Raw genomic sequence first — 24966 nt, 5'->3', positions numbered from 1 at the left:
TGGCTGCGCTGACGTCGCAATTGTCACCTCTCACCCGGGCGGAAATGGGGTCATAGGAAATATAGCAGGACGCTGTTTCATTTTTAGGAGATTGCTAGTGATTTCATCACTGTAAAACTTCAGTGTAGCTCGACTTCATTCCAGCTGTAACATTGTTTGGGCAAAATGACAGTTATTCAGAAATCATCAGGGAAACATGACACCGTCTTGATCACTGGTGAGAAGATATTCTCTTCCTGACTCACCCTTGCTGCCGACTATTTTTGGATTCACTAGTACAAAATAGTCTTGGAGTCGGCTGATGGCGTGAACTTGCACAGAAATACATGAACACAGAAATGCACACACACACAGAGCACACTAGGAGCTGGTGCAATTTGCCAGGTTTACTAATTAAACAAATTTACTTGGCCAGCAGGCTTGATGAGGAACCAGGCTGCATGATCCAACCTGCTAGTTCTTCTGCTTTCCAAACTCACATACACACACGCACACACACACAGGTACACTCAAAGAAACCTGCATCTGGCACTTCCTTTATTATTCATTGTTCACTTTCCGCCAGTCTAAAATGTCCATTAAACAAAGGCAAAATATTTATTGTACATATTTTGTTACACCGCCAGCAGTACCGCTAAATCACCTTTGGGAGGGTTCTGTTGTAAATGCTGGGAATTATATGATGCTGTGGATGAGACTGTGTAGCTGCATGTGGAGGAGGGCAGGGAAGTGAAAAGCTGCGGTGAGTCATGGCCATGATGCAAGTGGTGGTGATGATGAGAGGACTTATTCATGTTGAAAGAATGGTGTTGAGCATCATCTAGAAAAATTGCACTGTGATGGGAATGGGATAATAAATCGTATGAGGAAAATGTGATGAACATGGCTATGATAATGATATCGCAACGGCAATGACGATGGTGTATAGATCATTTAACTTGGAGGAGCATAGTTCTTGTGTCTCAACCTGTTTTGTTGAAACATACAATTACTTATGATTTTCTTTGATTGCTGTGGTCACATATTTTGCTTTTCAACTCTTCATTGCATTGCTCATTGTTTGCCATTGCTTGATAATATTTAACTTCCTCACTGCTGCTTTCCATGACGGTTTTACTAAAGCTGTTTGCTAATGCTGCTGCTAAAATTCGCTTGGTCCTTCCATACAAAGCTGTGTGTATGGCTGAGAATCAGCTTCATTGACCATTGTGAATTGGATGCTCATTCGCTTCTCCCATACCTGCCACGCCACTTCTCCCCTCCATTCGACCATTTCCTCTTACCCCGTCTGCTGACTTTCTAGAGCCCCATATCAGTCCCTCCTCTGTTTTTCTCTTTCTTAGTTCCCCCCAGCTTGACAGTCCCCCGGGGCAAGTCCCCCCTGGTGGCCCGTGAGGGTGACACAGTGGAGCTGGAGTGCCTTGTTTCAGGGAAGCCCAAACCCATCATCCTGTGGTCACGAGCAGATAAGGAGGCACCCATGCCGGACGGCAACATGCAGATGGAGAGCTACGATGGTGTGCTGCGTATTATTAATGTGTCCAGAGAGATGACGGGCTCATACCGCTGTCAGACCAGCCAGTATAATGGGTTCAACGTAAAGCCTCGGGAGGCCGTGGTGGAGCTGATTGTACAATGTGAGTAGAGTAATTTTTTTTTTTTTTTTGTCTAATTACATGTGTCTGTATTTGTTTGTTTATGCATGCTGTGCTACAGCTTGTAGCAGTGGCACAATGTGTGTATTTGTGTACGGTACAGTGCATCAGTTCTTACTGTGATGTATTTCCTTTGTATAGAGTGTAATTAATCTTTATGTTCTAGTTCACTGTCACCAAAATTGAACATCCTCTTACTGTATTTCTTTCTTTACACACCCATCCAATTTCCTTCGGGATGTAAAATTAGTCTAACCCCTAGGTGCCCTAAGTCAGGTCTGAGAGGAAACAGCTGTAACTCCACCTCTTACACTAAGGGGAGGACTATGTCTGCTGAGCGTGAACTGAGCAGAACTAATATTAACAGAGGAACAAAGCTCTAGATACCGATGTCCACATTTGTTAGGGTTCATTGTAAGGGTGTGTGCGTGTGTGTGTGTGTGTGTGTGTGTGTGTGTGTGTGCACGCACACTCAGATTAGACAAGACCCGTAGACTGTGTGCCACATCCCCAGGCCTCAGAACCCCCTGCCACGGCTGCTCATTGAGAAACCCTTTCCTTTCCTTTAAGATGTGACATTCAAAGATGGCTTAACAGCTAATTAGCGATCGCTAATTTATTCCCACTAGTATTCATTTTGTATTCATTTATGGAGATTTGAATGGAATATTTCAAACGAACGTCAGAGATTCAAAGCGGGGCGTCACACATTCCAGGGTTTGGGATGTTTCTCTCCACTGAAAAAAGGAACGGAAGATGGATAGGAAGGAAATTAAACCAATCCATGTAGGGTGCTTACCATTCTCTGCCAAGTGATTACAGGAAATCGAAAAACTGAGACTTATAACCACACTTCTATTGTTTTCCTCGTGGCCTACTTAGTTAATTCGCACATTCTATCTCAATTTTCCCAAATCCAGAAAGAACCTGTGCAGTAGCAGCCATAAACTACTGTGAAATGGCAATTATCATGCCATGTGTCCTCAGCATTAGACTTGCCAAAATATAAGACTTCAGAAAATATTCAACACCCATTAAAGTGTGACTAATAAAACTGAATTATGGCTGCAACTCAAATAGGGTTTTGATTCAAGACGAACTTTCCACACCCACTACCAATATTTTGACTGAGGAGAAACAAGAGCAGCCCTCATTCTGTTCTCACTGACAAGGATTAGTGCATAATTCTGCCCTCATTTTTTAAGGAGTTTCATTGTACTGTTTGCTATTGCATTCACGTTTCAGCGTAGCAGCAACTTAACACTGTGCTGTGTTAAGAGAATTAATGAAGTTCTGATGTGCTTTGAAGCAGGCTGTGTTGAAGTTTTGGCTGAATTGATTATGATTATGCACTGATGACAGCCCATATCAAAGGTTACTGGCTTTTCTATGCACCAATGCTGACACTGAAAAGTAAACAAAGGATTTAGCCTATAAGATGCCCTTCATTAATTAGCAACACTCTGAGTGTGTGTCTCGTGAAAAGAGATCGTACTGGAAAGAAACAAATTGTTGAATGCAGAATTAAAATAACAACATTGCTGTTTATGGCCCCTTTAAAGCAAAGTTAAAATGCTGCTCTACATTCACATAGTACCAATCACGTTGAACATGCCCTTATGACCTACTTTTAATCAACAATTATATTGAATTATCCAATGCATGTATTTCAAATATTAACACACATGTTCACAGCCTCCATTGTGTAAAACAGTTGGAGAATGAACGATGCTGCTTTACCCACTGGGCCCCCTCAGCAGAGAGCAGTTTACTGCCACAAACAACTATAGGTCACAGTGATACTGTCGTTGTTGGAGAGTAGCAGGGGGACTAGTGGATTCCGTGTATCATTTGTCAGGGCAGCACAATTAAAGCAAGGAAAAAGCACATAAACACTTATTGTCCAGACATCTTTTGCTAAACAGCTGCAATTGCAGCAGCATTAATGAAAATATCTCTTTTTTTTAACTGTGTTTTGTCCTAAATGTGCAACATTACATTCATAAGAGCCTCATCTGAAAATCAGCGACAAAAAAGGCTGTTGAGTGAAACACTCCCCAAACTCATTTTAGACTTTTAAACATTATAGCAAATGAATCCCTCATGTCCACCTGATGCATGAACAACAGCAAAGGCCCAGAAAATACTTGAGAGTTAGCATTACCGCATTGTGGTTGTTATGTAAGCCTCCCTCAAACAGTCAAGTTGCAGTTTACATGCATGTCTGTCCAGACTCATATTCTAAGCTCATCCACTAGTCTAAGAGAAATCTGAAGAAACTACTTCACTAGAATGGCATGGACCAACTGGGATGGGCGTAACGTGTCAGTGACCTTCACCTTTGACCTTTAATTATCCTTACAGTATGTCTACATGGACATTTGTACCAATTTTGAAGAAATTCAAATAAGGCATTCCTTTAATATTTTGTTCACAAACAAGGGACCACTGTGAGGTCAGGAAACTTTATTTTCAGGAAATTGGGAAAGAGCTGGTGGCGTGGGTAAAAGAGCACGGAAGGACAGGCACCATGATGGCTTCTTCAAAGTTGTCCTCTGTCAGAAAACAATGTCAAGGATGAAACAAAGAAGAAAAACAAGAGCAGATGTTTTTTTTAAAACAGTTTCATTGCACAGTTTATGGAATCAGCAACTGTCCTATAAAGACCCATCTCAGAGGTAGAGAGGAGGAATAGGACCTTCAGACTATAAATTCAAGTGAACTTAACTAGCTATTGAGGTACAATGAATACTAACTATCTAAGGCCAAGAATTTAAAGTTCATTATGTATTTTATTCCTGCTTAAATATGATATATCTATCCATTCTCTTAACAGCTTTTCCTGTTAAGGGTCGCAGGGGTGCAGGGTACGGCCCGGGCAGGTCATCAGTCTATCACAGGGCTGACATATAGAGACAGACATTCACTCACATTCACACCTATGGGCAACTTAGAGTCGCCAATTAATTTAGCTGCATGTCTTTGGACTGTGGGAGGAGGCAGCGTATACAGAGAAAACCCACTCAGGAACAGGGAGAACGTGGAAACTCCCAGACCAGCCGGCGCATTCAAACTCAGGTCCTTTCCATGTGTGAGGTGACAGTGCTTAACCACCACCACCACCGCTGCGCTGCCCAAGAGCATGATGCAGTGAAATCTGGAAAGAAAAGCTAGAATGAAGAGTGGAGGTCAGTCTCACAGGCACTTTGAAGGTTTTCTCTGAAGTCACTTCTGCTGCTTTACCCACTGCCTCAGTGGACAGTGGAGTCACTATTGTTAGCGACACAGAGGATGAAGATGTCCCTCAGGACATAAGGGAAGCCTCCAGCCCAAAGAGAAATGCCAATAAATCTATTCCCTTCCTCACATAGATCTGCCTTGACATGTGGTTACATCATAGGATGACACACTAGGTACAAGACTAATAATTCTGTCTCTAGCTTTCACCACAGTGTATTATGAGACTGCATTTTTCTGTTTATTAGAAATATTTTAACAAAGCACCTCTCTCTCCCTCCGTCTATAGTTCTTGATGCCTTATGTTTTTATCTGTGTGCCATCTTCAAAGCAGACCACATAACCAAGAGACTTATTAGGGCTTTGGCATTGATGAATCAGTTCTCACCAGCCAGACAGCTCTGCTCATCAAGCTTTTGTTTCTTGTTCATAGTCCACACTTGAGTTGTTAAATTCCTTTAGCACAGTTTGACCATATTGGAGAAAGAAGTACACCGTGTGCACACATGAGCAAACGGTGTTCACTCTCATACGTCTGCCAAATACTTAGACCTTTGTTCATATTTCCCCTCAATAATTTATGTTATTAACACAATCTGGCCCTTGCTTTTGTCATTTGCTCCCTACACCTGTCGGTAAGCCCCTGCCTTTTATTTTATTGGCCTGTCTCATGTGTGTAAGCACAAGCCAGTCCCTCTGAGATGCTTTTCTCGTCTGCATTTCCAGGTCCCAGCATGAGCCATCCGCCTTTGGTGGTGAGCCATGTGCAAAGCCGCGTTTAGTAACTTGATCAAGGGACCGAGGTACAGTCCTCTGAAGCAAAGAGCATTAAAGGCGTGAAAGAACGACTCTGGCAAGTTAACAGCTTTGATATGTAAAAACCTGCATCTGTTGGCTGACAGAGGCAACGCCAGGAGGAGAGGTAGAGGAAATGGAAGACGTCTGCCTTTAGAGTCGCCGCTCTAATAGAATTGCACACGCCAAATCCCAAGCTGTGACACTCTAATGTTCTTAGTCAGACTGACTTGGCATGGTCCATGGGCTTGAGAGAAGGGAGTGAAGAAACAGAGGAAAATAGAAGAAGGAAGGAGGTAGAAAGTGGTCTTCTGTCCTAGATACCACTGTCTGTCAGAGTGAGAGTTATCAAGCTCCACTTCAGCCCAGATGCACAGGAATCTTTTATCCATGCCTCCCTTCTGTTCCTCCTCACATCGTCCATGACACCTGACTGATGCAACTGTGCGATTGCCCCCCTGAGAAAGTACCTTAGCATCTGATATACGTTAAATAGACAAACCAGAATAAAAGGCTAAAAGTAATGAGCAGAATTACATGATTATTGTTTTTAATTAATTTTCCTCTCTGCATCTAGAAGGCCTGCAATGCTGGCCCCCGAGGCCCACTCTAATGTGAATTATATTAGAGCGATCCACATTAGCCTAACGCCAGTGAATTAATCTTTTACATTGCAGCTGGGCTCACACACTGCATTTGGGGATGAAATTTTAATGACCTTTTTTTTTTTTTTATGGAACAATATTGAATTGATCAGCCGCATCATATCCACACCAGAAAAGGTCAGCAAATGTGTAGGTTGTAAACAGAAACCTGCACACAGCTTAGACAGAATAATTCATAACTTGGTCAATGACGGAGCTAAACCTATTAGTGCATCACAGCCCACTCTTCGCGCTGAAGAGACACCATTGATTATCATTAATTGTGTATTTACATTCATAAATTATCCCTAAGTTTTAATAACAATATGGTAATGCACATGGGGCTTTAACTCATTGTTTTAGTGCAACGGCCGTAGCATGAGGGAGGGAGGGTGTGTTGAAATGGAGCAGTGTTATTCTACATTATTCATCACAGGGACTCATAAATCAGTTGACTATAAAGGTTATCATTTCATAGTCTTCATGTTATTTCCTCTATCAAGGCTTTATATTGAAGGATATAATGCAATGAAGGTACAAGAGGTTGTTTTGTTTTTTTTCTTCATCATCCTACTGTATAATCATCTAATGACGCTCCAGATGTATCTGGTGACTCATTTGGATCATTTAAATATAAGAGAATCAAACAGCAATAACGTCAGCTAAGCTGCTGCTGACAAGTTTTTGCATCTGTGTTGACTATACTGTACAAGCAACATGCATGTGCCTATGCCTTTATTTACAGACATGGTAAATTGGTATCCTGCCACCTGATCGAAACAGTGCTCCATTACTCCTGCTAGGTGTGAAATAGATTGAACAAAATCATTGGTAAACCTCAGAAGTGTTGATCGGTAAGTGGCTTTTGGATTGCCAATACATACAAAAGAAGAAAAGTAAGAAATCAGGGTCAGTGTAGTTTGATAAAATACACATTCCCTTTGGACAAATGAAACTAAATGAGAATGAACTATCCCATATGATTAGTATCTGTGTTGGAAAAGCATTTGTGTGGGTTGTTTGCATTTGTAGTTTGTAGAGTTCAGACAGCTCGTGCTCCAGCATCATAAGTCTTGGATGTTTGAGTTTCCCAACAAAGCATTTGTTATTCATTATACCAGCTGACTATTCATGTCAACTTCTTTTAATTAATTTTTCACTGAATCTCATCTGTTTATATGTGCAGAACAGTGCGTTGTGCATCTCAGGAATCACAGAAGAAAAAAGCTTTCAAAGCAAAGAACATTACTTTGAACATCACTGTGAAACGTGGATGATGCTCGGTTATGGTTTGGGCTGCTTTACTGCATCTGTACAGGAAATCAGAAGATTATCAGGTCATTCTGGAGAGATCGCTCGCTCAGTTTTGACTTGTTCCAGTGAAGTTAGTGTTTATTACATGTTTAGAAATGCCTCTAGCTCTATTTGTAGTTTAACCTGTTCACTGGCTTGCAAACTCAAAGCTTCCTCCCTGTTTACCTATTATCATGATAAATTCCTACAGTCCAATGAATCACATCAGGTTTTCCCCTGTACAGCGTTAAGCTACCCACAGCACAGGACTTGCGTGTTCTTCTCTTGAAGACCTGTATTCTGACTGAATCTGAAATCTGCTGGAAACGAGTCAGGGACTTCCAGAAATACACACACACAGACACTGAACAGCCATGTCTTTGTTCATGTCCTCCTCTCTGCAGATGGCTTTCTATGTGGACAGTGGGGAAAAGGCCTCTGTGCTCCTAAATGTTTTTCTCTACATTACTGTCAAACTATCCACAGGTGACTGATGATGAATTACATCTCAGCCACTGCTCAGGGTTTTCCCTCAGCCTTTGACTTACAGCAACTCCAAGCTTTCAGCCGCCCTCACTGCTACACTAACCACGGTGAGCACTGCTCAGGGAAAATCACACTGGACCTTTTTTTGCGACTTTCCCCTCATGTTTGCTGGGCAGCTGTTTCAGGAGCTGCACGGGGGGAGATGAGGCATGTGCCCTTGTTTAAAGGATATTTTGGTTATATACTGTAGGAGATTTTTTTCCTCGTTGCAGACCCCAAACCCTGTCTTTATTTGTCTTTCTGTGTAAATGGAAATGCACTTATTTCAATTTGGTCTTGTGCCACTCAGGGAAACTGCAGAGATAGGCTGTGATTTACCACCACACAAAAACCTACAATTTTAATGTGATAAGTAGAGATTCAGACCCTTCTTTAGGAGTGAGAGATAAACCATTGGGTTTGGATAAAAGCCCAGACAAGGCTCACTTGAAGGAGGAACTGATTGCTGTTTCATTTAGGGGAGATGAAAGCCACTTTACTCTCCACCTTGTGAACAGCATCAGGTGAAGTAGGCAAACTTTTTTTTTTTTCTATTTCCTTTCAGTCCAAGCCTCTTGTAAAATTTGTGTTTACCTTTTCTGTCGTCCACTGTGTTTTGATTTATTATTTTTCACGATTCAAAAAGTCATTATCCAAACAAATGGTGTATCATTAATCACAGTAGCTGCTGTGTGAATTCTAGGGTTTTGTTTGTTGTGTGATAATTAGCATAAAGGGCAAGAAAGCAAAATCCCACGTTGGTCTGTTACATATTGGAATATATTATTTAGCATACAGTATGATGTTAACAGCCCCCATTTCCCTGCACACTTCTGTGGCCTGTAGGACCTGTCGTGCTTTTCTGCCGGAGCTCAGGTTAACGCAGTTACAGTCATATCACAGCCAGCACATTCAACATTTAAACCTTGATTCCTCAAAACGATTTAGCTTGGAAGATTTTAGCATCTTTTTAAAGAAAGTGTCTGATTAAGGTTGGAGATAATGTCATTAATATTGTTATCAAATTATGTGCTATAAATTTTAATAAACTGTTCATTTAATTGCATATCCTATCAAGTCATGAGGGCTCAGTAATTAGATTATATTACCATGTGTGAATAATGTGGAAGATTATGTTGCAGATTTCAGTTTCAATCAGGTAATCAGTGATCTGTAACCGATTACATTTAGAAAAGTAACATCCCCAGCCCTGGCTTTAGCTACCCGCCTCACATTGACTCTGCTAGGAATTATGCAAATGCAAATTTCAGGCAATTAAGAGGCTCTGTGTCATTCTGTCTCTTCTCCTCAGCATTCACTGTTGTTTTTTAAGCCCCGCTGCGACTTTTGTCAAGCATCTGTATGAGCATGTCAAGAGCAAAGATGCTTAAGATGGGGAAATTATTCATAACAGTTTCAATGCTTGCATGCACAAGCACATTTTAGCTTCACAAAAACCCACAGACACAGTTTTGTCGGCACGCACATAATCTAGCAAACATTTATCATATGTTAGGTGGGGTTTTTTTTTTGTTTGTTTGTTTTTTTATCACGTTTGTGTCTGAGGTGCAGTGACATCATATTCAGCTGCTGAGAAGAGGGGCTGAATGATTCTCCACCAGGTTCTCTGTATGGCAAGAGGTGAAGCCTGTCAGATACTCAAATAAGTTATTAATTTTCCATTTTGAAAGCTTGAGGTGCACTTCATCATCCCATTACCAATTTTCTGTGAAGCGTGACTGATTATGTTCAGAACATTGTTCGAGTTTTTCTGCAAAATTGATCCTCCTGCACCTACTTTCACTCTCCCCCACAATTGTTTTCACTTGTCATTCTCTTTTATCGCTGAGGTGTATTGATTCTCCAAAGCTAATTGTTTAAACTTTCTTTCAATATGCTCAAATCTCAGCTTTTTCTCAGTGCTCGCTGTTCCCGTGCAGTATGTTAGACGTTTGAATGTCCTCGAGAATGTTTTCTGTCCCTTTCCATGTCTGTGTCGGTTGTCGTTCAAAAAAGCTGCTGTTTTCTCTGCAGTTCTTCTTTTCTCTTTGACAAACTTCGGGTACATCGCTCAGAGACATTTATGTTGTGTTTTCACATTTTCCTAACATGTCCTTGTTTAGCTTTTCAGATGTAGTTAATAATTCACCTCATACCTAGATTTTCTACACTTGTTCTGACAGTCTTTTCTGTCTTCTTGATATGTCTAAATACCTTTGGAGGTCAGACAAAACCTAGCCTCACCACGACGGCCTTCGCCTGAATAGTGTTTTTCTTGCTCCAACATCAATGCTCCCTCCTCCCACTCATCCTCTTTTCTTTTCTTGCTATCCAAGGTTTTTTTGTCATAGTCTTTCATATTTCCACTGTGTTAACGTCATTGACATACTTTTCTTTCCTTATAAAATGCCCTTTGAACTTCTCTATCCCCCGCAGACCCTCCAACAGTGGAGCCTGTTTACACGGAGAAACGTCAGGGCTTGGGGAGGCCTGTGGTGATGACCTGCAAGGTGCTGCGAGCCCACCCCTCCCGCGTGCTGCGCTTCGAGTGGCTTCTGTCGAACAGGTTGCTCCATGCCGGAGCCTTCGACGCTCAGAAGGACGAGACAGAGTACACCATCCGCAGTCTGAATCGAGACGGCTGGGGGGAGTACACCTGCAATGTCATCAATGAAGCGGGAGCAGGCAAATGCACTTTCCAGGTTACAGGTAATTTGTTCTTTATTTATTAATAAATAATTTACTGTTGGCTATACTGCCCTTGATGCTATACGTATTATATCATGCAAAAAATGTGAGGCTAAAATTGCCTGTTCCAAAAAAATATAATATATAAAAGCCGTATTTTAACATATACTGTATTTGGACAGAGGCACGTTTGACTGGACACATTTACTCAACTTCAATAAAGCGCAAGAGAGAGTGACTGATGTTAGTCTAAGCTTTGAAAACAACTATGACCAGCTTCCACTCAGTAGAAAAATACTACACAGTGGATCTGTTATTGACGAGGAAGCTTTCTTATGTAAGGTTAAATCCAACAAAATAACATAGTATGAAACACATATCAGCCTTGACATAGAGCTGGGCTTCGTTACTACTATAGGTTGGAAAGCTTGTTTTCATAGTGTTTGGTTTGGATAATGTCTTATACAAAGACTATCTCTCTTACTGCAGCCCCATGCACAGTGCTACTACATAGCAAATTTAATTCCCATGCACTCAAGTAGTATAAAATGGACTCTCTGTTTATTTCATTTCTCTCGAGGCGCCACATGATGGCAGACATTTTGCTTTCATTCTTTTGGGACACATCTGCATGTCGACAATATGTTCCTCAAGACTCTCTCCACTTGGTAATTAGAGTGTTTTGGACAGTTGAAATTGGCTCTTCAAATATATAACAGCCCTTGTCACACAGTGTTTTAGGGGCGCGGATGCTCCTGTTTGCGATAGGCAATATATTTAAAGAAGACTGAAAGAGAAGAACTTCATAGTCAAACTGATGGCACACATCAATCACATTGGCCTTTTTTGCATCTCATGTACTAAACCTATCCTTTTGTATAATACACATACACACACCCTGGTCCTGAAGTGTCCATCTCCTAGTTGGTTGTAATGACAGGACCGAATTAGTTTGGCTGCTCTGAGTGACCGCAGGAACTCCAAGGTCTCGCCAAGGTTTCAATCTCCCAGACTGCACAGTACAGACAGAATCTGCAGGGTCACAGAAGCAGTATTAGTCTCTTTGATCCTCTGCGTTGGTCTCCCATTTGACGCTGTCCTTTTCGATCTACCTGTTGCTGTCCTTTAATCATACCTTTTCTGCACTCAGCGTTTCCGTCTCTTTTGTTTCTCTCTTTGTCTTTTTTTTCCACTCCTCATTCTTCATTTCTCTCCTTTTAAGCTTTCCATTGTCCTCCCATTTTCCAGCTCGCCTGAAGAGAGAGGATGGACAGTACCCCAGTGTGTGTCATAAATCAGTCTTCCCTGGTGAAACAGGTGGAGCATAGAGACAGAAGCAGATAGTCCCCTCCAGCCATTTGTTTTTCTCAGCAGGGCTGGGATTTTGCCTGCTATGACTCACACTCCATCCCTCCCTCCCTCCTTCGTTTTACCTCCATTCCCCTTCTTTCCCTTTCATCCTCCGTCCCTCTTCCCCTCTCTCTCCCACCATCTCTCCACTCCTCCTGCTCAATGCTCCAGATTCTCACCATCTGGACTCAGTGGTTGCCAAAGGTATGGAGGCTCTTTTAGTAACCTCCTGAGTGCAGGAGCATGGTGCAGAAAATCCACTTTTCTGCTGTGCCCCATCCCCAGAACTCCAGCTCTTACTCTTTTAAGAAATTGTTTTATTGTTATTTCATCCTGATACTCGATAGCACAGCAATATGAGAAATACAATATTCTGTAGTGTGGTTGAAATAAATAATCTACTGGAGAGAAAGTAGATATCAGCTCCGTTCTAAGACATGTAAGCCCACTTCAAGATGAAGCTCATGAAATATTTGTTATGGCTCATAGACTTGGTATCTTGGTTTTGCTCAATTTACAGAGTGAAGGCAGGTAGACACCTTAGTGGATATTCCCTTGCTATCTCCCAACATTCTTCTTGGGCTGCAGTGATGTGCAGTAAACATCTCAGTCAGAATTTCTGGCCTGAAGCCAGAGTGACTTGATTAATCATCCTGTCTAAATACCATGCAAAACATACAGACACATAGGGCAGACACGTACCAAAATCAGAGGACTAGGATAAATGCTGTTACCTCAGTATATAGTTCCAGGGGAGAGTGTGTGTGCATGTGCATGCGTGCTCATGTGCCAAGCCAATGGGACATCTGTGGAAACAGTTAGTTGGCTGTAATGGCCAAGTTGGCCAAATTGTGCCAGGGGAGAGACCGCTCAGAGGGATGTAATATGTACCACTGAGCCTTGGTTCAGGCTCTCTGTCACAGGAATCCTGATCTTAATCAAGGTGAATGGAGATTTAGAATTAGGGGGAAAAATATTTTACTGTTTGTGTCTTCAGGCTGCTTTTCTTCTGTGATCCAGCCAAGTGATTTATGTGCAAGTCTGCATTTACCGTGCATCCTGTCCTCAGGCTACAAATGTGTACTGATGAAACAGTGATAGGGTGAAACACAGTTCACAGAACACATGCACATGAAATTTAAGGGGAAATCTGGATAGTAACCCAGTCTTGCAGAATGTATTGGGAGACTCGAGCAGTAAGAAAAGTTCACCCAGAAAACCATCTAAATGGAAAATCTGATAAAAAACCTCAAGGAGAGGAACAGAGGGGTAGTTTATCCAGACAGCAATATAACCAATAGGTGTAGAGAAACAGTCAATCTGATATTGTACATTTAAATTTTCTTTCAACATTTATGCTCTTTCCCTCGACCTCCCCTTTTGCCCCTCCATGAGGTTGCTGTGGTTTGAATGAAATGGTTTGTATAGGATGGAGTGACATAGGTTAAAAGAGATAGCCAAGGTGCTCAGAAGATGTCTCAGTGACCCCAGACTTTTCCTTTTTCTAGCAGCCCTATATTAGTAGTTTTGATATAATGCCACTGTACCTCACTCCAGTTACTTTGGATAAAAGCGTGTGCCAAATGATTAACTGTAAAATTTAAATGTGATGTCGTCATAAGGTCAGAATTTGAATTTGTGCAGTGCTAAAGACATTTTATCAACTTTCATTTTATTTTATGTACATTTGTACTTTTGCTGTACAGAACTAGAGGGAACTACACGTTCATAGCAACTTTTTAACACACAAGCCTGATTATATGACCAGGGTTTTTTAGAAAACTGACTCTAGAGCCACAAACGGTCCTTATATAACTGTTTTCACAGTCAGAGTGCCCCTTTAAGGCAGATTAATTTACATTTGTCTGATCCAAAATTTGTAATAAAACAACTTTTTTCGTAGAGCTTCTCCCTACTCGTCTTTCTCCTAAATAATGCAGACTGCAGTTTTGCTGGAATTGAGAAATTCACAAAGAACGAGCAAACAGTATTTCTCATTCCTTGCTTAATCTGTCTTCCTGGAAGTCTGATATGAATTAGAAGAAAAGAACAACGCGGTTCTTCTGAACGCGTGTGCAAATATTCATTGTCTGCATTTTGTGAATTTGTTCATAAAATTAATTTGCATTTAACATAATAGTGTGTCTGCATGGTTCCAGCTTCCCTTGTTGTTGTAGCCATTGTTACTAATGATGCAGAAATCACATCGTGGAGCGTGGTGCCCAAAGTTAGCTGCAATCAGATATCTGCTTCTTTAAGGAAATTACATTTCTTTTAGAATGACTCGACACAATGACACTGCTCAGTGTTTGTTTGTTTGTTTTTTTAATTCATATTTTTTGAGTAATGTTTTCATTTATTCTTTGTATCTTTATTTGGCTCTTCTCAATAATCCTCTCAGGATTTAATGAGCAGGTGTCTGGTGTTTTGCATAATATTTTTGTCTTTATCTTTCAGAAAAAAATGTCTTACTGACTAAGCTGCAGTCCATCTTATCAACCTTGGTCTTAAATGGATATTTGGGCCCTAGTTTTGAGATCCAGACACGGTTTTATGTAACTAGGCCATTTGTCTTTATAGTGTGCCCAGTTCACCTGTGTTCAACCTTACCCCTCTATTAAATGGAGAAAGATGTTGAATCCTTTCTGTAGCCCAAAGACACATACTGACATTGATGGATCCTGTAGGTAGTAATGACTGACATTACATGGTGAGAGTAGAAAGGCAGCATATGAATAATGTTTTGTTAAAAGTCTGTCAGGCCTGAAGGACAGGCACAATGTGTTCTACTATATTTCTGTCCTTTTCTCCTTTTTTTTTTTTTTTATTTTCTGACCTATTTTTTTGTGGTGCTGCGTTTTCAAATCAGCACAATGTCACAAGATTAGTCAGAGCAGCCTTTCATTTGTGTTAACGAAAAGGCCATAGTGGGTCAAGACAAACAAAGTTCAGTCCTAAATAATATGATCAACAATTAGGAATATTTTTGTCAGAAGAATTAGTCAAAGAGGAAGAATTAGGTGAATAGTAATGCTGGAAGTTGCTCATTATTACTATTTCCCTTAAAGAAAAAAAGCTCATTTTCCAAACCAGAAGAACACATGTGTAGGCAATTACCACAGAGTCTTCTAATGTCTCTAATGCCTTTTCCCTGCAGTCAGTTAGCTATTTGTGCATTGGTCCTGGGTTTATCTCAGCCAGCTGTGCTTCCATACATAAGCGTCACTTCTGCCACAAAAGTCCACCTGACATTAGGCTGGAAAACATATAGCAATGCTTGGCATATGGCGTGACAAAGTGTTTTCCTGAAGAAGAAAATATGTTTGTAAACCCTTATAAAATGAAAGGGAAGTCTGCAAACAAGGTCAGCTTCTCGCCTGAAGGGGTTTTAACTGAGCTGTTATGAATCATTGCATTGGTTCTGCTGTTATAAACAGGATTTTAAAAAAATCAATTAAGCTTTCTGTACTTTGTTTGATGTCTCCCACCCAGGGTTATCTGTTTCAAGCAGTGTAAGTGGGTTAGGTAATATGCTTTACCCCACATAACGTGTTATTAGAAGTGAGGGCCGTTTTGCTTTATCATATTGTATGTGAGGCCACAATTCACCAGTGGATTTCTGACACTGTCTGTAAGAGATGTGTTTTAAACTTAACTTTTTTCAAAATTTGTCATACAGCTGATGTTAATAAATTGACATAAAAGGTAGAATATGCACTTGTATGAATGCAGCCATCAGAGTCTATGTGGGAATCTTTAAAGTCAGGTACAATCATCAGAGCCGGTTTAATTAACCTTTCTAGCTTTTGCTCTACGACAAATTGCATCCTCTTCTTTTCATTATCAGCCTTACTGTACAGAATAAACTGCATGAACAAAACCGACACCCCATGTCTGGCTGGCTTACGTAACGTTTGCTGTACAGTACGCTGTAAACACAGCTGGCTCTATACAGCGAAACAGTGCCAAGTGAAGTGCAAGACAGTAATTATCCTGGCTTTTTTTTTTTTTTTTTTTTAGGGGGGATTGGAAGAATATGTTTTTTTTAGCGTTTTCATCTCAGCGAGGCTGTTTCTGTTCCTGGATCTTTTATCAGTTATGAAACAGGTTTAGCTTGCAGTAGACTGCTTGTGACCTTTTGAGATGCATTTTTACCTCAACATAAAAAGGCGAAACATTTCAAATTAAATAACTATTAATTATTAACAGTATTCTGTTGGTTCTGCTTGTTTTGTTTTCTTTGAATGGTTTTATCTTTCTGATGATTGAGCTTTCCTTCCCCTCAGGTGAGAATATTGTATTTTAAAATGCTTTATACATGTAAATGCTAAGTGAAATGCAGTTGGCGGCTCAAATCATTAATCTGATTCATTGTCTAAACTTAGACTTAAATGATTTTGACTTACTATCATGCACAATGATGCTTAGAATTTATCAATTCATTCAAGAGCAGAATAAAACAGCTTATTCTGCTTTTTCTCCTCCTGAAAGGAAACCTCCCTGTTTTGATTGGTTTCAAAAAAAGGTGGGACTCATTTACCTGTATTGTATTTCAATAAGTATAGAGCTTTACAACACAGATAAATAAGCTATGTCAAGGTTTGGTTACACATGCACTGTTTATTTGTCCAGTAGGATCAATCCAGTATTGGATCTGTTCTTCTTATGGATTTTTTTGGGGCTGCACAGTGGTTCAGTCCTGTTCCACGTCAACTGCAAACAGCAGTGTAGAAAACAGAAAATTGAATCTACCGTGTTCAGCTTGTGAACAGATTTACAAACTCCCTCAGTTTATGTGCCCCCCTTGAGTGTCACATTTACTAAAAAGCCAAAGGAAACTAAACGGTTCAAGGAGTTCACCAGGAAGGAGACTCTTATGTCACTGATAATTAATCAGTGACATAAACTAACTTGACAGGTTTATCCAGTTGCCTGACATACTTCAACTACTTGCTGCATCTCTTTGTGGGTACATCAAATCCCAGTGCTGCTTTTGTTTGAGCTCTATTGTCTTTTCCATGGCTATTAACAACCATCTGCCTTGGGTATTGTCATCCTTCGATAAACAAGCCCAAATAACAGAGATACAAACCCAACAGCGTGTCATTGAGGTGAATTACTATTCTTTGCCAGCAAGGTCATCCTGTAAGCTTGTTTCTACATCTTTAATAAAATACAATGTTCTGCCTGCTCCTTCTTCAGCTGTCTTCTTCAGAAATGAGCTTGTAGCCTGTGACTGGAAAGCTGAAAACTTGAAAGAGTTATACAGCTCAAGCCACAATTCTGTAGAAAACAAATCCTCAGAGATTTCAACAAAGCAAAACGTGTTATTGAAAAGAAAAGGTTTGTGAAGATCTCTGTGTTAGTCCGGATACAACTGGGTGAAATCATTTTTACTGAGGAGGCTGCCATGTTGAGTGTAAGGACGTCTTGCAGACAGATAAGTTCTGTGATTGCTCAGGATGGGCGCATGGCATACAGTTTCATTTATGAGACGTGCTACAACCTGGTACATGCTTTGATTCAACGTCGTGGATGTTTTCCATGTCATTGAACGTAAAGTGAGACTCTAATCATACTTGAGGGAGAAGTGGGTCTCCAATAACAAGGAACATCGTAAAGACTGGGAATAAACACAACAAACACGACGTAGTCAACATAAGAGGCAGAATATATTTTCTGTGATTATTATTTGTTATTATGAAAACAGAACTCAGAAACCTAATACCAGAGACACAGTTACAAACTGGGATTGTTGAGTTTGAATGACCTACTAATCTACTGAAAGGGTCTAATGAAAGATGCTGCTGTGTTGATGTGTAGACATCTGCTTGATTTTGAATTTCCTTTTTGTTTGTCTCTTGTGAGTGTTTCATGTTTTATGGGACACCCTAAAGTTCAACTATTTGTCTGGTAGACTTTCTGTTTATCTGAAAAGAACAATGATCATGCATCATCATCAGTGTGTTCTCTCTCTCTTTCTCTCCCTCTCCAGGAAAGGCCTACCCTCCTGAGTTCTACTATGATACTTACAACCCTCTGTGGCAGAACAGACCCAGAGTCTATGGCTTTAAGCTGCAGTGGACCCAGATGAACCCCAATGCTGTGGACCGCATTGTCGCCTACAGACTCGGCATCAGACAGGTACGATGACTAAGAGCTATCTGTGTCACTCTGTTTTAACTCTTAAACCCTTTAAACTACAGATTAATCCTCAAAATGCTGGTCACAGTGAAGAGTTTCAGCCCGGTGAGCAACAAGGAGGTAAAAACTCATGTTACAGCCAAAACATGAGCTTTTAAAGCCTAAAACTTTGGCTCCTGGTACAATAATTGTTGAGTCACTGCAATGGGTCAGTCTCTTTTCAACACTTCACAGATGAATTAGTTGTTTTTCTGCCACAGGGCAGTAAAAACCTTTCTTATTGCCAATCTAAGCATGGGATAGAAGGCTTTGCACAGTTCACTCTTGCTTGTTGTAATCCATTTGACAGTGTCAAATCTTACGCTTCGATTCGTTGTCTGTGTTATTCTGCAGTTTTTGAGGATGTGAATGAGCCTCTGTGGGCCAGGCAGAATCACTAAGAACCTGTCAGGGGCAGCTGGTTGAGCGAGTTCTGTGGTTCTCTTGAATTGCCTCTGTTTTTTGCTCTCCATCCGAAGCTCAGTCAGAAGAGTGGATGGGAACCCTGCAGAGAGAATGAGCAAGCATAGCTCCTTTTTTTTTTTCTCTGCTTCTCAAGTAAACTCCACAGATGACAGGCAGGCAGTATTGATGGATGGCATGGTTACGTTTTCTCTCTTTGGCAATCAATGTGTACCTTCCCCTCTTTTTCTCTCACCTCAGGGCACATTTGGTCTTGATAGTTTTTCATTTACAGCAGCAGGTGTGGACATAAAGTTTGCAACAGTGAACTAACTTCATTAACACCACAGGTTTTTCAGGTTAATGTCGCCTTCGTGTTGCAGCACTGAGCTGCCATTCAGAAAAAAGGGGGATCAAAAAACGTAACACATGTTGCAATGTTGTGCTCAGAATTAGCAGGCATAGCCTGACAGTTGTGTTTGCAATGAATAATATAATTTCATGTTTGTTTCACACTACACCCTCAAGGAATTGAGGCTTGAAAGCACATTTCAAACCAGCTATGTTTATGTAGTGCAATGATTTTTCTGTCAACTATCTCAGTTGGTCTGCTTGGTAATAAATGATGTTGCGCTCGCAGGGCCCATGTTTGCACTTGCTTTTACTATTTTAAGCTGGTCCCACACACAGTTTCTTTTTCTTATTTTTATTTTTGAAGCAACTAGAATATTTACGTCTGCGCGAGAGCAGACCCACAGTACCTCACAAATCACATTAACATTTCAGGCTTTTCTGCATTTGTTTATTAAAAAGAGATCATCACTACCCCTGCAAAGAATTAGTGTTTGGGTAAATTAATTTCTTTCCACCTTCTTTGCCACCTTCTTCCTCTGAGGCATAACAACCAATCCTCCATTGTCTTGGATGAAAGCAATTCTTTGCTGCGGGGAAATTTACTTCTTGGCAACATTCGCTATATGGTATAAACTTTGTGATTGATTGAATTTAAGCTTTCAGTATTGATTTAGAATTATAATAAGATTTTTTTTTATGAGAAATAGTTGGAACTGAAAAGAAGCAAAAGAGTCAAGGCAGCGAGCAAGAGTACATTTGAGGACAACAGAAAAATGAGTAGGAGTAGAGGCTCCTTTTGTAGATAAATAAATAAATGCATAGATACCCCGGGACTGACTGTGAGAGAATGGTGCAGTAAAGAAAGCTCCAGCACATGGACTACATCTCTTTGGTCTATTTATAGATCCAGCAGAAGCTCGCCTGCCATTCCTTGAGAATTATTATCATTTTCTTTCCGTACTTTTGAATTAATGCTCTGTAATGGATTGCTCCATGTTATCGTCCAGTGCCCTCGGCCTGGCTGGAGGGTAAATGGGTGTGGAGCTCTAGCGGAAAAGCGTGCATGGTGAAGAATCACAAAACACAAATCACTGCACCTGTCAAGGACGCAATGGAAAGGTGTGACATCTGCCCTTGTTTTGATACTGTAGCCTGCTTTTTCGGAAGCGTTGTCCAGAGGCTTGATTGCCTGTCTCCAACCCCTCAAAGACAACTTTTTCAAAACTCATCTCGCCATCTTGGAGCTGTTTCTTCCTGCCTATCCTTCTTCTGCTCTAACTGCTTCCCTTTCTTCTTTTTCCTCTGAGCTGTCAGATCATGCAAGCACATCAACAGGAGCCATACTAATTACACGCAGGCTATCTACAGTAGATCAGCGCGCGTCTAACATTACACCATCACTTTGATTATTCCCGTGTTTCCTTTGGCTCTTGCTATTGCTTTGATCAATTCTGCTGTTTTTAAAGTTGCCATAATAACCCCATGAACCGCCGCCGCAATCAAATGAAATTAAATCAATATGGCACTTTGCCACTGTGGGGAAAATGTGGAGAATGAAAGGTAATGGGATGTAAACAGAAACCTTAATTGAGCACAGACGCAGGGATTCAGTGAACATTAATGGGAATCAAAACAAAGGTGCAAAATCCATAAGCCAATGTGTATGATTCAAAGCTTTTGAAAAGTTAAATGTTTTTTTCTCAGTCAACATTTGATGTTTGATTTGATCTGCACATTTAAGCACAATCCTTGTTGATGTGGGGAAAAAAATGGAACTATTTGCTTTAATTTGTTCATTTAGAGTTTGAGGCGGCGTTTGCCAGGAATAGTGTTTAAGGGCTCCATCTGTCTGGAGCTTTGGGACACGCACACAGAGAGACAGAGCAGCACAGAGCAATCCCCAATTAAATGTTTTTAAATCTGACACAGGTTTCCAAAACTAATTTACAGCTACACACATATTTATATTGATACTGTTATTTATACTCACACTATTAGATAACTCCCTGAACATAAGAAAAGAAAACAATGTGGTGTGGGAATTGGGAATTTAATGAGGTAATATACAACCCTCCAAGGCTTTCCCATTCGAAAGTGAATTGACAGAGTGTTCACATTACAATGTGTCATTGGATCCATTCAAAATGAAGCATTTCTGAGCCCCCAGTGCTTTCTGTTACAAGTTATGATAGTTTATTAAATTTGTAAAGTAATTAGACTCAAATAAAATTACATTAGCCACTAAATGGTCTAGCACAGTAACAAATAAATGATTCACATTATATTCAGGTACTAAATTGGTTTTATATATAAACTGAGGTAATGGTCAGTCACAGACACATGCATCGTGATTAATGAACAAGAATTTGATTTAAATACTAAAAATATAGAACACGAGGGTTTTTGTGGTGCAGTGCAGTGAAACTGACTGACCAAGTGAAAAACAGCATAAACATTGTAGATCTACATTTCAAAAAGGAGAGATCAGAAGAGTGTATATAAAAATGTGTTGCATGAACTCAAGGAGATGCTTGGTGGATAGACCCCAGTTAGAAGAGCAGCTTTGCAACTCGTAGGTCAGCGAGGAGAGGAAATAGGAAGAAACTCCCGGGGTCTAAACACCGGTGATGGTGGCAGAGTCAGGGATAAGGTGGAACTGCTGGGTGCTTGGAGTGCCCTTCAGGAAAAGGCTGTGATGGGGTGGAGGAGGGTTGAGTGAGCCTAGGTCGTAGTTCTAAAAGGCAGAACGACAGAAACAGGTAGCTATGTAAAGTATGAACCCTGTGAGCTGGTTGGCTTGAGAAAGCGGGAAGAATTTGGTATTGGTTAGAGGTGGTAATGACAAATCTTCCTTATTGAACTTTCACCAAAGCTTCATAAATATAACGTTTAAAGTATATATAGAGCAGCCAAACCACTGACGACTGAGTCAATGACAGCTAAATGAGATTCTCGGTCTAGCTGATGACATAGTATGATGGGTTTAGGTCAAGCCACACAAGCATTAATCTAAATGTGAGGTTGTAGTTTTGGACAGTGAAGCCAAAGGATCAAAGATCAAAAGACAGCAAATTTATAATAATAAAAACACCAGAGAATGCATGTTGATGTGATTTGATGAGGCTGACTGTCTGAAAGACATAACCCTGGTTAGGAATGTTGTGGATGTGGCTCCAACACTCTTTCACAAATTGTATATTATATGAAGAACAGAAACAGGTTTGCATAGTCACTTACCCGTCATTAAAACACATTAATTCAGTCAGTTGCTTTGTAATATATTCCACATTGACACTCCTGCCAAACAGCTTGTGTGCACAGACTGATGGCTTAGCATCAGCTGGTTTTGGTCACATATGCACTAGCACCACCACTAATGTGCTAATGTTTAATATGTGTTTTGTCACGAGTATAAATAACAGTATATAAATAACACAGGAATCTTTTAACTGTCTGTCAGTGTAGACACTGTAAACCCCTCACAAACAATCTGCAGACATTACCCAACTTGCCAAATATGAACAGGCTGTGTCATTTTTAATACATCTCGGTGTCTAGTTGGAAACGGCAGATGTACTTTTTTTGCTATTTGTACAGAGAAGCTGCTCTCACTCTCTTTTCACTCTTAAAAATAGCAAATGTGCTGAAAATGATACATCCTTTTTTAGAGCGCGCACACACACATGCTGTTACAGGCCAACACTGTGTAATTTATAGCAATTAACTGCCATGCCTTTTGTACTTTAGAGAAAAGCTAAAAAATTTTAAAAGGATAGGTGAGGACAAATACACCATCTGCAATTACCAGTGACAGACACAACACTCTATTTACCTGCAAACTAATAGTATTGAAAAGTTGCACCCCGTAATTGTGGATCATCCAGGCTCTAAGTAATTACTTAATTGGTATTGTTCTCACACACACTCTGCTTCACTGCTATCACACCTTCATTCATTGTGTCTCTGTTTGCTGGTAACACACTTTCTCCTTCCCTTTGACTGAGGAGGGCATGTATAGTTAGTAATTGCGATGCAGGAGCTGTAACTTATCTTCACGCAAATGTTCACCTTAAACGGATTCTCAAGAACAAAATGTAGCCTACGTCTCTATGCCACTAGCGAAATGCACCAACAAACCCTCATTTTGTTGCTTTGATTTTCAGTGGGGCTGCGTCGTACTGTATCCCGAGACAATAAAAGCATGAACTAATTTGTGTTTTGTGTTAACCACCTAAAGACAGGACCGCTCAAGTGATCTGCACTGTGCAATGATGAGATATAAAATTTAGAGTTCTTGTATAAAGAAATGGAAAAACAATGTAGAACATGATTAAATAAAAACTTTAAAAGAACGAGGCAATTGCGTGCAGAGCACTAAGGTGTGCAGTGTGCCTGCTCAGTGCAGACTGAGGTGTATCTTTTATAGAGAAAATGAATCTCAGCAAAGACAAGAATATCTCTGCCTCCTGCTCATAACAACTTTCAGAATTCAGAGGATGTGGGTTTCTTTGAAAGTAAATGACTAATGGGCAGCTAGCTGTCAACAGCTTACAGAGAAAAAAGGTGTTATTGTTGCGCAACATTTCTCGTTGGTAGATCATACAAATATCTGTAGACAAGGTTAATTGGCAGATTAGAGGGAGCATCCTCTGATGGTGAAGGGAAACATATTTGCTGTGGTCAGACTGCATGTTCCCAGGAGCCACCTCTTCAAAAGAACGTCCTTGATACTGTACACGCTCCCCTCCTGTGGTGATGCAAATGATGTTGTGTCTTGTACTATATGTTGACTCTGGATCTGTCTGATATTCTACACTGTTCTTGGTAATTGGTATTTCCGTTCCATTGAACTGAATGATGGCCACTTAGTGACCTGTAGATGATTATTAGGACAAAGACTTATTTCTAATTTGAAGTATAAAGGTAGGAGTACAGTCCATTTTAAGACCTCTTATGTCAAAAACAGTTAATGAGAACACACAGTTGTGGGTTATAACACCAAAACAATAAGCTGAAAGCTGGTATAAAGTTGTAGCTCTGAAGGGAACTGCAGACAAACGTTTGTGTGTTTATGTGTGTAGTTACAGGATCAGGACTTCTGAGTGATTGTTTTAATAATGTGGATCTCTTGTGGTTCCTCTTCATATTTAGATGGGGCTGCAGCGCTGGTGGGAACAGGAGATCCCAGTGGACGGACCAATCAACAAAGGAGAGCTCATGACACACAACCTGACTGAGCTGATAAAGCCTGAATCCTACGAAGTGCGCCTCACCCCCATCACGCGTTTTGGAGAGGGTGACTCCACCATCCGGATTGTCACCTACAGTGGTGAGTGCTGCATAATGTATGTCTGTTTGAAGTACAGTGACCAGCCTACTCTTCCATTTTAATGTTTTTATGTTTGATAGAGGGAAAAACCAATAGGATAGGCTCTGGAGACGTGCATTCACTTTAACTTTAATATTCTGCATAAACATGTGGTTGCACAGGTGGAAGAATTATAGCTACAGCTGGTAATGCTATCCTTAAGGTAACTAAAACAATACTACAGTAAATGACCTCCATTTCAAGGCGGCGGTGCTGCATTGTGACACATGTTCATCAGAACTGATAGAAATCATAACTTCTCTTTGGTATCAGAAATTATTACAATGATGACCATGATGATGTATTATGTATGATATGTATGAGGCAGCATCAGTACAAAGTGAACTCATTAAAATAATTTGAATTGGATCTAACACATCTAGTCATTAGGAGACAGCTTGAAATGAGCTTGCCTTGCTTCTTTGCCAGTTTGAGGCTAACAAATGCTGATCGGCTGATTAATCATCACTTC

The 24966-nt window shown here is 40.5% G+C and overlaps 1 protein-coding gene across 5 annotated transcripts in view; it reads left to right on the top strand.

Annotated features, from left to right (window-relative positions):
• The window catches only part of LOC113149481 (MAM domain-containing glycosylphosphatidylinositol anchor protein 2), a 142033-nt gene that overhangs the window by 90495 nt on the left and 26572 nt on the right, over positions 1-24966 (top strand). For all 5 annotated transcript variants that reach the window (XM_026341631.1, XM_026341628.1, XM_026341629.1 and 2 more), the window contains exons 10-13: positions 1344-1637; positions 10586-10858; positions 18183-18331; positions 24278-24455. In XM_026341631.1, the coding sequence (XP_026197416.1) occupies positions 1344-1637; positions 10586-10858; positions 18183-18331; positions 24278-24455 (894 nt within the window). The remainder of the gene's footprint in view (positions 1-1343; positions 1638-10585; positions 10859-18182; positions 18332-24277; positions 24456-24966) is intronic.

This window comes from Anabas testudineus, chromosome 24 (genome assembly GCF_900324465.2).
Source record: "Anabas testudineus chromosome 24, fAnaTes1.2, whole genome shotgun sequence".
Classification (NCBI taxonomy): Eukaryota; Metazoa; Chordata; class Actinopteri; order Anabantiformes; family Anabantidae; genus Anabas; species Anabas testudineus.
Note: the sequence above shows the minus strand (reverse complement) of the source record. Positions and strands in the feature narration are given on the sequence as shown.